The sequence below is a fragment of the Miscanthus floridulus genome, chromosome 3, assembly GCF_019320115.1.
Source record: "Miscanthus floridulus cultivar M001 chromosome 3, ASM1932011v1, whole genome shotgun sequence".
NCBI classification, from domain to species: domain Eukaryota; kingdom Viridiplantae; phylum Streptophyta; class Magnoliopsida; order Poales; family Poaceae; genus Miscanthus; species Miscanthus floridulus.
Genome location: NC_089582.1, coordinates 144,692,654 through 144,706,619, shown reverse-complemented (window position 1 = coordinate 144,706,619; position 13,966 = coordinate 144,692,654). Strand labels below are relative to the sequence as shown.

The 13,966-nt window shown below is 40.7% G+C and overlaps 1 protein-coding gene and 1 long non-coding RNA gene across 8 annotated transcripts; both read left to right on the top strand.

Annotated features, from left to right (window-relative positions):
• Positions 1-335: 335 nt before the first annotated feature.
• On the top strand, positions 336-2,926 carry LOC136542713 (uncharacterized). Its single transcript, XR_010780763.1, has 3 exons — positions 336-459; positions 1,778-1,852; positions 1,937-2,926. It is a non-coding gene; the product is annotated as an uncharacterized lncRNA (long non-coding RNA).
• Positions 2,927-3,113: 187 nt separating this feature from the next.
• Positions 3,114-9,018, top strand: LOC136542712 (uncharacterized). Of its 7 annotated transcripts, none has more exons than XM_066535273.1 (11): positions 3,114-3,954; positions 4,070-4,139; positions 5,011-5,096; positions 5,538-5,597; positions 5,923-5,980; positions 6,101-6,268; positions 6,543-6,734; positions 6,811-7,018; positions 7,143-7,273; positions 8,366-8,409; positions 8,499-9,018. In XM_066535273.1, the coding sequence occupies exons 1-6, from the start codon at positions 3,853-3,855 to the stop codon at positions 6,109-6,111; spliced, it is 387 nt and encodes a 128-aa protein (XP_066391370.1). In that variant the 5' UTR covers positions 3,114-3,852; the 3' UTR covers positions 6,112-6,268; positions 6,543-6,734; positions 6,811-7,018; positions 7,143-7,273; positions 8,366-8,409; positions 8,499-9,018. The 7 variants fall into 7 exon arrangements, with proteins under 7 accessions (XP_066391370.1, XP_066391371.1, XP_066391365.1 ...); XM_066535274.1 differs by having other exon boundaries at positions 3,120-3,954; positions 5,541-5,597; positions 8,499-9,017; XM_066535268.1 differs by having other exon boundaries at positions 3,141-3,954; positions 5,923-5,976; positions 8,517-9,005.
• Positions 9,019-13,966: the final 4,948 nt, after the last annotated feature.

The window sequence follows — 13,966 nt, the reverse complement described above, 5'->3', positions numbered from 1 at the left end:
GCTCCTAGGCGCCGTTGCCAGCTGGGCGGAGGATGAGCCACGCGCGGCGTCAGCGGCGGCGGCGGCTCGCCGGCGCGCCCAGGCCTGCTCGTGCCACGCACGCCAGCGGAGAGTGAATAAACCTTAGCTATCAGCGGCCGTGGAGCTTATTTCCGAGCTCCTGATTGGCTGCTTTTTTATTATGGACCCCATGTGCATGTCACTTTTCGCAGCAGTGGACCACATGCATGCAGCCGGCTCAGGGCGCTTGGCTCGTTTGCTCTGGCTCGGCTTGTTCAGCCTGTTCACACTCGCCTCTCTCTCTCTGTCTCGTATCCCCTTCCATTTGGTCCCGTCTCCTTCTCACGTAGGGGGTTGCGCCGCCGCTGCCATCTTCCTACAATGCCGCCGTCGCCTTCTTACTGGGACGCCGCCAAGGCCTCCGTCAGACCGCGGCACATCTGCGACGAGCACGCAACGGTACTATCTCCTCCTCCCCCGTCTCTCTCGCACTGCTCCTACCTCTTTGTCTGAGCTCCTCTCCGCCGTTGTTCCTCTCTTTTCGGCGCTGTTGCGTTAGCTCCTCGTCCCTCCTCCTTCCTCTCTCTCTCTCCATGGGAAGTGCCAGATTCTTGACCTGGGATTTCATATCTAGGTCTTCAGATCCGGGATTTGTTCTTCACGAAGGTACCTTTCTAATGAATTGATTTGCTCACATTCCTATTCGATGCCACAGTGCAGCTTTCTGTACGTTTCAATTCACTTTGCATCCTCTCTAGGTTTCGATTCGATTCCTCTGTATGTAGCTTTTAACTTTCTGAACGGCGGAGAAAATCATTCTCACTGAACGAATTTTGTTTGATTTGCTCATGTGTATGACTGCACATAGGTTCTAACATTTTATTTGCTCATACTAACATTTTATTCTATTGAACTTGATACCTTTATTGGGTCACCGTTAATTTTAAAACTTTCTGTAAATTTTGAAACTGAGCTCCTTATCAAAATTAAATTAAATGAGGTCCCATTAATTAATTGTTTTCAAGGTAAAGACTTTTTTCTCTGAAATAGAAGGTTCTTTCTCAGCGTTGATAGATTGCCCAAGATGTTCCTGTTGTGGCTTTATAATGGAGTTGGTACTTATTGTCTATTTCAAATGTTTATTCCTTGTAAGGTATGCCTTGAGTATTTTGTGCATGTTTGTATGTGAGAATATTTAGTCTGAGGTTGACAGTTATCATGTGAGTTCACTAATGAACATGAATTATGCACATTACTTACTAACTTCCTAAATATTTTTCCTTAAATGTATTAATCTGTTCATAGGTTTTTGATTTATTCTTTTTTCTTTTCTTTTTGACTGATGTGGACGAAAGTACCCTGAACATTTTATTTCGAGCCGATCATGAAAAATGGTTAGCGAGCCTTGGCTTCTCTTTATCGATAGAAATGGCAGCATTCTAGGAATTACATTTTACAAAAGTTTTTGTATATTCCATCATTTCTTTTAGAAGAGAAACAACAACATGCAATGAATTAGATGTTTTTTTTTTTCAAAACTAACAGGAAAGCTGCCCCTCTTTCTATTTGCATTAGTTTAGTCTTTCTAACAACATGAGTTTGCTATAAAAGGACTCATAAGAGCTGATTTCAGCACTTATCACCTAACCAACTCAGGATAGAACACTTGATCCTTATGGCTGGTCTAGGGTCAGAACCCCAACTACTTATAAGCTGCATAAATGGGAAGAATAATAATTCATGTCATGACAATTCAATCTTTCTCTCATGTATGCAGCCACGCCCTGCTAACTCAGTCTGCTACAGTTGGGCAAGGAAAATGAAAGGAGTGGCTAACAATAGCCACAGCGAGGTTTGTTTGAATTTCTCATCTATCAACTAATTTCCAGAAGGCTTTCGTATCCCAAGATATTAAAATCAATCTTGACATAAATAGGACTGAAACAAAGGTGCCACAACTATTGAAGACCAATTAAATAAGGGGCTACAACTAATTCAAGATTTGAAGCCAACTGTTGGATTGGCAATTGCTTGGGTGGTACAAGACCACCATAATAGGTTATTAGAAGAGTTTATTGACTTGAGGTACACTTCAAAATGCTGCTTGTCTTGCTAATTCCTTTTGTATATTCCATTTTTTGGTTGATTGCAAATGTGGGATTCATCATGCCCTGCATTTTTTTCAAACAGAGAACTGTAGGACTTATTGCTGCTTGTGCCTAGCTTTGTTAGTTCTGGAAGGGCTGCATCCTAAACATCGTGTTGTGTTCCAAGTGTTCTTATTTATTATGATTGTTTTGTGCTTGAATTGGTTGCTTTTTGTCACAATAAAAAACTGCAGGGTTTTTATGTGGGTCCGAACTTGGCTGTTGCTATTGCTTTAGGGCCTGTTCGGCTGCTCTGGACCGGCTGGCTGGGCTGATCAGCCCAGCCGTTCGGCGGCCCAGGTCCAGCCGAACGGCTGACTACAAGCCAACGCCTACGGCCGCGTTCTGCTCCCCTCCCTCAGTCTGTCACCCTGCGCGTCGCGCGGCTAGGGTTTGCGCTCGGTCGTCTCTTCTCCTCCTTCCTCCGCGCGGGCCGCGGCGTTCGTCAGCTCTGGTTTGCCATGCCTGCCCCCAGCTGCTATCAGCGCCTCCGTCCCCTCCTGCCTCTCTCCGCCGTGAGAGGCCCCCCTCGCGGCCGACAGTCTCCGCGACGAACGTGAGCTCCGCATCACTCCCAGAACCCGCCGCCGTCGACAAGGTACCTCCGGATCCGCCGGCGTCGTCGTCCCCCCCTCCTAATCTTCCTCCTCCGTCCTTCACTCGCCTCCCCTCCGGCTCTGAGGACGCCGTCTCCCCTCCCCCCTCCGGATCTCCCGCCTTCGTCTTCCCCCCTCAACCCCAGTTATGTCGTCTCCGTCTCCCCCCCCCCCCCTCCGACTGCGAGGGCCGCCGTCGTCCACACCCTCCGGATCTACCCCCCACCCCCCCCCCCCCCCCCCCCCCCCCCCCCGTGCTCTTTTTGCAGGTCTTTCCCAGGCGCCGCCCACGGATCCGGGGACGCTTGGAACTAATCAGCTAAAACTACAGGTGATGTTATTCAGTAACCAGTGAGCACCTTCTTCATTGAACAAAAACCTTTCTTTCTTTACAAGTATCTGATTTTGTATGAACATTATGGGCACATTTGGACTGCTATTTCCATTGTATTTAATACATGTGCGATTGTACATTTGTTTCTGACATCCTGTTGGATTCTGAAAGAAAGCAGACATATGTATGAAATGTTAGGTTTCTTATTTCTTCCTTTCGTTTTCATCAACCATCATTTTTGTCTTCTTTTTCATTAATTTGGTAGTTGGTTAAGTGCACTTCTTGATTTTACAATTATGTCCATTATTAATCAAACACTTCTTCATAGGGATTTAGTAGCCTATAAGGTTTTCATATGAAACTAGCTACATAGGCCAGTACTTAAAAGGAAATGCTACCACTATTGAAGTCTTCACTGATACTGACATTGTTAAGGGCTTAAGGCTGACGACTGATCAAGATTCAGAGAAAAGCAACCAATGAGATGATTGTTTCATGCTTAGATTACACCCCAACAATAAATCACAGCTACGGGTTACTTCAATGCCATTGTTCTATCAATTGAAAGGTTAACAGAGTTGTATAAGAAAAGTTAAATTCTCCTCATATGTAGAACTCATGTTTTCTATTTTTTCTATCCGGGCTTGCAACCTGCTTCTAGCTATTGTTCAGTTATTTCTAGTTGAGCAGCTGTCTAATGCGAATACCATTTAACCTGCCCTCTCTTCAAAGCCAATGTATTATGTTCCATTGTGCACAGTAATTTTTATTGGCAATGTGGTATTGTGTTTGTTTATTTCAGTGCACCGCTCGCAAGTGCTTCATAACGCTACACACACTAGCAGCGTCCTCCACTTCATCGTGCTCTTCACCTCAAGCTAGGCACTACAACCATCGATGAGTGACTATTGCCAAAGAATAATGTGTTACATTGTTTCTGTAGCTTGTGCAGTCCGCAAAACCTAATTGTGCAATTGGTTAATGTGTTGCAGGCCGCTACTATCTGGTGGACGTTGGTTACGCACTTGAGTCAGGGTACATGGGTCCTTTCAGAAATACAAGGTACCATCTGGATGACTTTAGGGGTGTACCTGTAGATAATATGTCTCGACAGGAGAAATTTAACTTGACCCATTCTAGGCTACACAATGTTGTAGAACGGTCATTTGGGGTTCTTAAAAACCGGTGGCAGATTCTTGATGGGTACCGTACTGCCATCGGACAAAGCAAAAGATTATTATAATTTCTTGCTTTGCACTCCACAATTACTTGTTCAGTAGGGAGCATGGATTAGGATCCCCTACCTACCCACCATCTCCCTGGGTTGAGCTCAATGCTAGTAACAGTATGTCAGTGGTTAGAGAGTTCATATCTTTGGAAATGTGGGGACAATGATTGTGCAGAGGTGCTGCACCCATTGGGAACTGCCTTCATGCTTAATCTTGTGTGCCTAGAAAAGAGTACAATTTTTGTACAGATACCACTTAGGTCAGTAGGTTAGTGTACTGAAATGTACCAATTAGAAATTGTAGGATTGTATGCCAGAGTAGGTTGATGTTGTACATGGAGTACATGCGCATATTAGAAGGCGCATTTTGCTGAAGGTGATGCAAATATTTTGTGCAACTCCTACAAGTTTTGTAAATGCTCTATTAATCCTCCAAGTAGTAGTGTTATGGACAAGTCATGAATGTACTGCTGTAATGAATTGTTGTAATTCGATCTTAGAAATTTGAATGAGTTGTTGTAATTACTGCAAATTGGAGCCAGATGTAGGAGAGGAACTCGCCATCGGAGCCACGGCTCTTGGCGTGCAAGTACCCTCGGCTCTTACTAGCTGACAAGCACTGCATCTTGTCTTATTTGTGGAAGTCTCATTGAGAAATGAGAATTCTACCCCTTGCTCCTAAACAATACCTTATGGTTTGTACAGATGGTCAAGATAAAGGATGCTTTGATTGCTCTTGGTACAACATCTTTGCATACAAGAATTCATTCAGTCAGAAACTATGGAGCAAGGTAAGCAACATACTGACCTGTGAATGAGATGCATCCAGATACAGCAGGATTATCTTGGGGGCACATTTGAATGGTTAACTGCTGTTGTAATTAAGTGTTATTTCAATGGCCTTGGAAGCACATTTGAGTGAGATGTAATGAAATGGTATTAGAACTGGTTGATACTAATTTGTATGTGTTAATGTTGTTACTTGTTAACGGACATGTGTTTGAAAGGGTCCGAGAGTTGGGGCCAACTATGGTTCATTGGCACCATAATTTGATTTGAATCTAGTTCATTGAAATCAAATTGCAGCAGCAGCTGGGTTGGCTTGTGCTGGGCTGATTCAAATCAGCTGATTGCCTGTAATGTTTCTTGTAGTGATTATTTTCCTGGTTCATATAAGTTTCTACCCGAGTTGCATATGCTTAACAAGTTGCTACTTTTTTACACGATTGGAGAAGGAAATTCTTGATCGCTATCTTGATGTAGATTTGAAGGGAAACAAAGATGGCCTGAAGGTAATATACATGCATTATATTTGTATGGCATGAAGGAAATTGTTGATCGCTAGCCGAGTTGTAAGATTGTTGAAGTTCTACCTTGCATTGTTGTAATCGTTGGTCCACAGTTGTTATTCTTCTCTGTTGACCTTTACAACAAATTTCTGTTAGATAATAATCTGCGCTTTTCCTTTCTTACAAATAGAAGATATAAGTGCATAAACTTATTGAACTCATAGACAGAACAATCCAAATACACTTTCTGAAAGGATATGCATTCATCTCAGTTTTAGCGTTTGCTCTCTGTTTCCAACTGTGACACATTGCCTCTCATTGTGCATAGAAATTACGACTGCGGATAGAGGATCCTCCTCGGAGAAAGCACATGGTGTACCTGGTAGGTGCAATTTTTGCTGGAATCATGAAGATAATTCTTGTATATGTGCTGTCATGCAGAATCATATTACACCATGATGGATTGCTAGTAATATACTTCCCTGCGTATTGTTTGGACCATGCAGGATGCACCTGAGTGCTGGATAACCACGCAGGAGTACCAGGAAGAAGGTGTAGCTTGCCTAAGGAAGTGTGGACAGTCAAATAGTCCCATACTTCTTGCCACATATCATCCAATCCCAGCATAGAAGAAATGGAGGGGCTCCCCATGCTGACAGAAACTATGGAGCAAGGTAAGGAACACACTGACCTCAGAACGAGATGCATCCAGATGCAGCAGGTTTGAGTGGGGGGCACATTTGAATGGTTCACTGTTGTTGTAATGAAGTGTTATTTCAATGGCCTTGAAAGCACATTTGAATGAGATGTAATGAAATGGTATTAGAACTGGTTGGTACTAATTTGTATATGTCAATGTTGTTACTGGTTGACTGACATGTATTTGAATGGGCTTGAGAGTTGACGCCAACTATATTTCATTGGTGCTATTATTTGATTTGAATCCAGTTCATTCAAATCAAGCAGCAGCAGCAGCTTGTTGCCTGGCTTGTGCTGGGCTGATTCAAATCAGCTGATTGACCAGCCCAGCCAGCCGGTCCAGAGCAGCCGAACAGGCCCTTACATAACATCGTCTCCTCCGACGCTCACTTCGTCGCTGATGTGTGAGTCCACGGCCGCCTCTGAGGATGGCGCAATCAGGTACGCCCTTCATGTCCGCTCGTCAGTGCTCCGTAGCTCCTATACGATTCGCTCATGCTGCTGGTTGCGCGTACAGATGGCTTCCTCGCCTCTTCATCTCCCCCACCCCCAGCGTCTGCGCGGCACAGATGCTCAGTGGTGCCGGTGCGCAGATGTGCAGTCTGCGCGTACGCCTCCGCTTCTCCGTCGCCCCACGGCCCACCCTCAATCAAAAAAAAAAAAAGTCTTCCCCCACGCGGCAACACGAGCAGGGATCAGCGTCGGCCTCTCCATCACTGGCGTAGGTACAGCCTCTCTTAGCTCCCCAAATTGGTTTGGTTCTTCATCGACGGTTCTTATGTCCCCCGAACGATTTGGTTCTTGATCTATGGTTCCAGATTGATTTATGTTCTTAATATATGGTTCCAGCTATTATCGCTCCATCCTGATGCCCGACGTCATTGAGGTGATTGGAGTACAGGTCAGGGGGAGCATCATTGCAGAGCATTTGCATATCGATGTCCACTCAGATATTGGATCAGGGCCTAGTTCCTCTCAAGGTAGCTACTGCAATCTTGATACACCTGTGATCAGCTTATTTACAAAGGAGCTCTGTGTGTTCCATTACTCCCTACTTTTGGTTACTAAATTTTTAGCCATATTCATTTTGGTAAACTCAGAAATTTAAGCTGCTTGTCATATTGCTTCGTCTGACAGTGCTCGGGTTTGTGATCGAACCTGAATGTCTCAATGAGTTACATATAGGTTCCTTGGACGCATCTTGGAAAGTTCAATTCATTCATGGTCTACTTTTATTTCTTTTTCAGTGCAATTCCATTTTGTTGTTTCTGTAATTTCCCTATTCCTATAACAAACTGCTTAGATCAATTGTCTGACAGTGCCCGGGTTTGAGATCGAACCTGAATGTCTCAATTTTCCTTGGACGCATCTTAGAAAGTTCAATTCATTCATGGTCTGCTTTTATTTCTATTAAGTGCAATTTCATTTTGTTGTTTCTGTAATTTCTCTATTCCTATAACAAACCTAGCAACACTCAGTGGCTTCATAACTGCCTGCTTCGTGCCTCCAGCCACGTTGAGCTTCTGATGTGAAGATATACATATATGTCCGTGTCCATTGGATAGATGATTACATTCTATGAACTTGTGATACGCATGTTCTCTATAGTCAGCACACCAATGCTTTTTGTAAGGCTTATTACAGAGAGATGAAATAGGCAGGTATAGTGACCTCAACTCCAGACCCACTTACTAAGCTACTTAGATTTCACATGTAAACCTTTTAAATTATACGCACATTGTCTACTTATCATAAGGAATATCTGCTGGATTTCAAATTAACATTATGCATTGTGGTTTATTCTAATTTCAGATCAAAGGTTATTTTGCATTTCAGTTTGTTATAATTTTACGCCTGTCGCTTTAACGGGACATCATGTATGCTGTATGACTTCCATGCAGTTCCTTTTTTAATTGAACTCTATTTTGTTCTCGCATTTACTCTGAGGTTTGAGGTCCCAACCATCATCTTACGTGTAGTTTTTTCCCTGCAAGCTACATGCGATTGCTCAAAATACCAATTAACTAACTTTATAGCGGTATAGGAAGTTAATCTGATTTTTTTCCTTGCAGCCTTGTGATCTGATTTCTTCAGCTCAAGATTTCTAAAATTTCAGGTTCATTTTCTCACCATAGAGTGATGTTTGTTGCTGCCAGTATTATTCAATCACATAGGGTAGGGTAACTGACTTATCTAAAATTTCAGGTTCATTTTCCTTTGCAGTGGCATGAACATTCATTACCTCACCAAGTGACAGGACTGGTGCCTTCTAAAAGTGTGCTGCGGTACGCAGCAAGCTCTTCATTGAATGAAAAATTTCACCCAATGCAGGCACTAAACTGATGAGGCGAAAGAAGGAATGGTTTTCCTGCAACATGAGAAAGCCACTTCTTGCCTTATCTCTGATACAGTTATGCAACAGTTTCCTAGAATTCGAGATTTGGAAGCCATGTCGATTCTGTTATAGGTTGAGCAAACTATCGCCCATGTAAGAATTGGCCTTTTTCTTTGTACAACTCCAAATCTCAGTATGTCACTTTATACCAACGTCAGGTACGTTGGACATGTTTTCTTATATAGGTGGATGCATCTTTTTTTTACATACCTTGAAACATAATAAGTTTTTTAGATATGGCTTATTCAATATTATAGCAGTCAAATCATTCTTCACCCCTTGCCCGCAGCGAAGCGCGGGGTGCACCCTAGTATGTCTAATTTGTGGGCAAAGAATTTTTCTAAAATAAATCCAAAAATATCGTCTGTTCAAATCTGCCATGAATGTGAGATATGCATGTTGTACAAGTTGATAACTTGAGCTAATTATAAAAAGAAGGCAAATGCTAGCTAACATTTCCTTCTTTTGTTCGTAATGCTTGCTCTTAATATTTTAACCATTCTGTGAATGGGCCTCTAGCTAAGTTTTTGAAGTCGGTCATTTATTTGATCTCAATTTGTTTGCCTAGTAGTACCTGTATTTTTAGGACTTACAACGATAACCTACAATTTGTTGGTTCAGGGTGGCATTCGTACTTCTGGATCTCGTTAGTTCCACTGGCTGAAAGAACTACAGCCTGTTCATTTCGGCTGAAACGATCGTGGATTATTACTGCTGGCTGGTTTGGTGTAAGAAAAAAATATTGTTCTGCCTTATAATCCATGATCGTTTATGACCAAACGAACAGGCTGCTAATCCTTACTGATACTCTCATACTATTCAGGAGTATTTATTTGCCTCTTTGTTTTTGCTGATTACTATCATATATATGATGTCCTTTATTTCTCACGGTTGCTGCTTCTGATTGGAACAAAGCTGGAACTAAGGCACGAAGGCGTGTATTATATTAACTCTGAAACAAATCGACAGGAAATTTTAAAAAAGCTGAAGCTAAGGCACGAAGGGGGAGGGCCGAGGAATTGTCCAGCTGGAAAGTACACGAGTAAATAATCATTTCACCTCCGCAATGCTGTGGCAGCTCTGGCTTGACTAAGGCCTTAGTTACCCTCAGTTTTTTCACTCTCTCTCCATCACATCAATTTTTAGCTATTTGCATGGAGCATTAAATGTAGGTAAAAAAAATAATTAATTGCACAGTTTAGTTGGAAATCACGAGATGAATTTTTTGAGCTTAGTTGGTCCACGATTAGACAATATTTATCAAATAAGACGAAAGTGCTACTATTCATCGGTTTGAAATTTTTTTCAATCGCCTAAAAGTGTATTGGAGTTGCTGCTTCCAATCCAGTAGCGCTAAAGTGGACGTACTATTGTACTGTAGCAGGATGTTTCTTTATGGGTGTTCATAGGCTATTTGCAGGTATTGTAATAGTTACGTGTTAAAATGTTGGCTTTGATGTCCTACTGGACGCTCTCTCCTGGTGTCCATTGTACTCTTTCACTGCTATTCTCCCATCCCTCACCCACCATACTTGTCATATGTTGTTAGTTGTCATATGTTCATACTTGAGATACAAATTATTTTGATTTAATATACTCCTAATGTTTTTAAAATGATGCTTAGCACACATTAATTATATTTTTATTTAATTATCTTGTCATAAATATTTTAAAACGAATTGAGTATTTATACGTCCATTCTTTAAAACATCACATCAGTACTATCCATAACCTCCTTAGCTGTTTTGCCTCTACTGACTACTACTCGACAGAGTAGTGCTGGTGGTACTGCTGCAGGCTGCAGCCCTATTCTATCAACAAAATTTCTCAGCATAAAAAAAGTCAAAATATAGTGGCTAGAGCCCAAATTTCCGTCACAAAATAAGTGTCATTCTTGTTTTTTTAAAAAGTCAAAGATTTTAAATTTTGATCAAATATATATAAGAAAGCATTAATATTTATAGGCCATATTTGCTTCACTGAAAAGCCATGGCTAGAAGTACTGTTCGCTGATTTGTTGTGTGAGAAAAACACTGTTCCTTCGCTGCGGCTCATAAGACAAGCGAACAGGGCTATAGTATATAATTAGTATCATTAAATAGATTATTGAATCTATTTTCATAATAAAATCATTTGGAGATACAAATATTGCTAACATCACATCAGTATCATTCCTTCTAGGTGGTCAGCAGACAGTACTCCGTACATTACCATCCCCTATTGGTGGCCAGATAGGTACATTAAAAAACTACATTGTGACAAGTCAACTAGAGGGAAACGGTGCAGGTCAACTAGAGGGAAACGGTGCAGGACTAGAGGGAAACGGTGTAACACGATGATTAGAAGTCGCTGTGACTTTTTTTTTATATCAAAGTGTTTAAATATGTATTTAAACATATGTTATGTCTAGATAAAAACTTTGATGTACCTAAAAAGTCAAAACGATTTATGATTTGGAAGGGACGAAGTAGTAGCTACTTAGTACAAGTCAGCCATGGGTAAATGCTGAACACGATGTCATGCATCATCTGCTTAGGCCATACAGCTACTCAATACCGTTTTATATATATAGAATAGTCCATGATGTCATACAACTACTTTGTACCTTTTATCTATGATTTTGGAAACAACGGGAGTAGAATTCACTCGGACTGCCTTTAGGCATCTCCTATTGGTCGTACAACTACTTTTGCAGCTACTTTGTACCTAATGCAGAAATTGGTAGTCCTAATTGATTGCCTTTAGGCATCTAAGAAATTTATTCTCATATCCGTTGGCCTTCTAATTAGCAATCTTTTATACTCATGTTTCTCGGACTGCTGATGAGTATTTACCATTCTATGCTTATTATTTTTGTGCATGTTCTATATGTATTTCGCCTCATTACTTTTTTTTGGTACATCTAATTTGTTATTAACTTTGACAAAATATATATAATAAAATATTAATAGTTATAGTACATAATTAGTACCATTAGATAGATCATTGAATCTATTTTTATAACAAACTTAATTGGAGATAGAAATGTTGCTAATTTTTTATAAACCTAGTCGAACTTAAAAAAATTGACCATCATGAAAACCATAGCGACACTTATTTTAGGACAGAGGGAGTATTTTAGAACATCACATTAGTACCATCCATGAGCTCATTGTACTCCATCTGTTCCAAAATAAGTACACATCACGCATCGAGAAGTCAAACAAATCTCAAGTTTAACTAGATTTATAGAAAGATAATTATTTATATTTGTACTTCTAAATAGGATTAGTTTAAAAATATATGATATGATTAATCAAATCATAATATTTGATATTATAAATCTTAGTATTTTTTATGTAGATTTGAACAAACTTAAGTTTGTTTGACTCCTAGAAGTATGAGATATGCATTCATTTTGGTACTGTGGGTGTACTCCCATCGTCCCAAAATAAGTGTCGTTCGCGCTTCCCGAGTAGTCAAATATTTTTAACTTTTGCCAAATATATATAAGAAAATATTAATAATTATAGTACATAATTAGTATCATTAGATCACTGAATCTATTTTCATAACAAATTTAATTGGAGATGCAAATGTTCCTTTTATTTTTTATAAACCTAGTCGAACTTAAAAAAGTTTGACCGGCACGAAAACTATAGCGACACTTATTTTAGAATAGAGGGAGTATTAAGAACATCACACCCGTACCATCCATGAGCTCATTCTACTCCTCCCTCTGTTCCAAAATAAGTATACATCGCGCACTTCTAGAAGTCAAACAACTCTCTAGTTGAACTAGATTTATAGAAAATAATATTAAATTTGTACATCTAAATAGGATTAGTACAAAAATATATGATATGATATGATTAATCTAATGATAATTATTGATATTATAAATCTTAGTATTTTTATGTAGATTTGGTCAAACTTAAGTTTGTTTGACTTCTAGGAGTATGCAATATGCATTTATTTTGGTGTTGTGGGTGTACTCCCTCCGTACTAAAATAAGTGTCATTCTTACTTCCTGAAAAAATATATTAATACTTATAGTACATAATTAGTATCATTAGATAGATCATTGAATATATTTTCATAATAAACTTAATTGGAGATGCAAATGTTGCTAATATTTTTTATAAACCCAGTCGAACTTAAAAAAAGTTTGACTAGCACATTAACCATAGCGACAATTGTTTTTTTTTTACTAATTCTGCCTAAAAGGAATCGAATTCTAGGTGCATTCTTTATTCAAAGTGCCTAAAATTTGATCTATATAGGTACTTTCCCTCATAGTACTTGTACGCTATGGGTTATTGAGGAATACTTAGGCTTAGAGTATTTATTAATACCATGAGGGAAAGTACCTATATACTATATATAGGTACTCTAGTGACGAATCTAATTATATCTATTTAGTACGATAAATATTTATATTTTTTCAATAAATTTGTTCTAAAATTACATTGTTCTAGGATATTAGTACGATAAATATCTATTTAGTACTTTAGCATAGCACTTTTCTAGAATATTAGTGCGACTGTTCTAGAATATTAGTACGATAAATATCCATTTAGTATTTTAGCATAGCATTTGTCGGTGTTTTGGACCGGGGGTCCTCAACCAACTAGTGAATTTGAACCGCGTGCCCCTGATCCCGGATGGTGATGCAAAGAGACACAAGGTTTATACTGGTTCAGGCAATAGGTGCCCTACGTTCAGTCCGAGAGAGCGATCCTGTATTCCTTGCACCGAGGTGCTTGTAGTAGGGGTTTACAAGCAGGGCAAGAGAGGGAGTTAGTTCCAGGTCTCTGCGTGGAGCGGCGTGGGTTGATTGAGATGTTGATCTCTAGCAGTGAGGAAGAGCGTGTGTTACAGAGTGTTGCTTGCGCGTGTGTGCGAGCGTGGTCCTCGATCTGTTCTCCCTCTATCTAGAAGCGGCCCCGGTCACTCCCTTTTATAGTCGAAGGAAGGCACGAGGATGATACATGGATTGCTACGCGGCGTTTTGTGAGCAGAGGCGGCGTGTCGAGCCCTATAGCTTATCACTGTGGCGGCATGGTCGATGGAGCAGTCTTGTCCTTGGTGCACTAGAGCGACGTGCCGGTCATGCCTGGTCTTGTGAGACGTGGGAGCTCCTGTGGTGGTAGGCGCATCTTCTCCTGCGGGAGGTGTACTGGTTACTGTATGTTTGACCGACGTGGAGTGCCGAGGCTAGGCTAATGCGATGGCGCGGGTGTGCGGACTCTGAGGATACAGGGGTTTGGCCCTGTGCGTGACGTGGGTGCAGCTTGGT

Bases quoted from the DNA above. Each gene is read 5' to 3' on its own strand.
- LOC136542712 (XM_066535268.1), top strand. From the start codon at position 3,853: ATGTGGTATTGTGTTTGTTTATTTCAGTGCACCGCTCGCAAGTGCTTC. The intron at 3,955-4,069 runs GCTAGGCACTAC...AATGTGTTGCAG, and splicing joins CATCGTGCTCTTCACCTCAA to GCCGCTACTATCTGGTGGAC. The intron at 4,140-5,010 runs GTACCATCTGGA...TGGTTTGTACAG, and splicing joins GGTCCTTTCAGAAATACAAG to ATGGTCAAGATAAAGGATGC.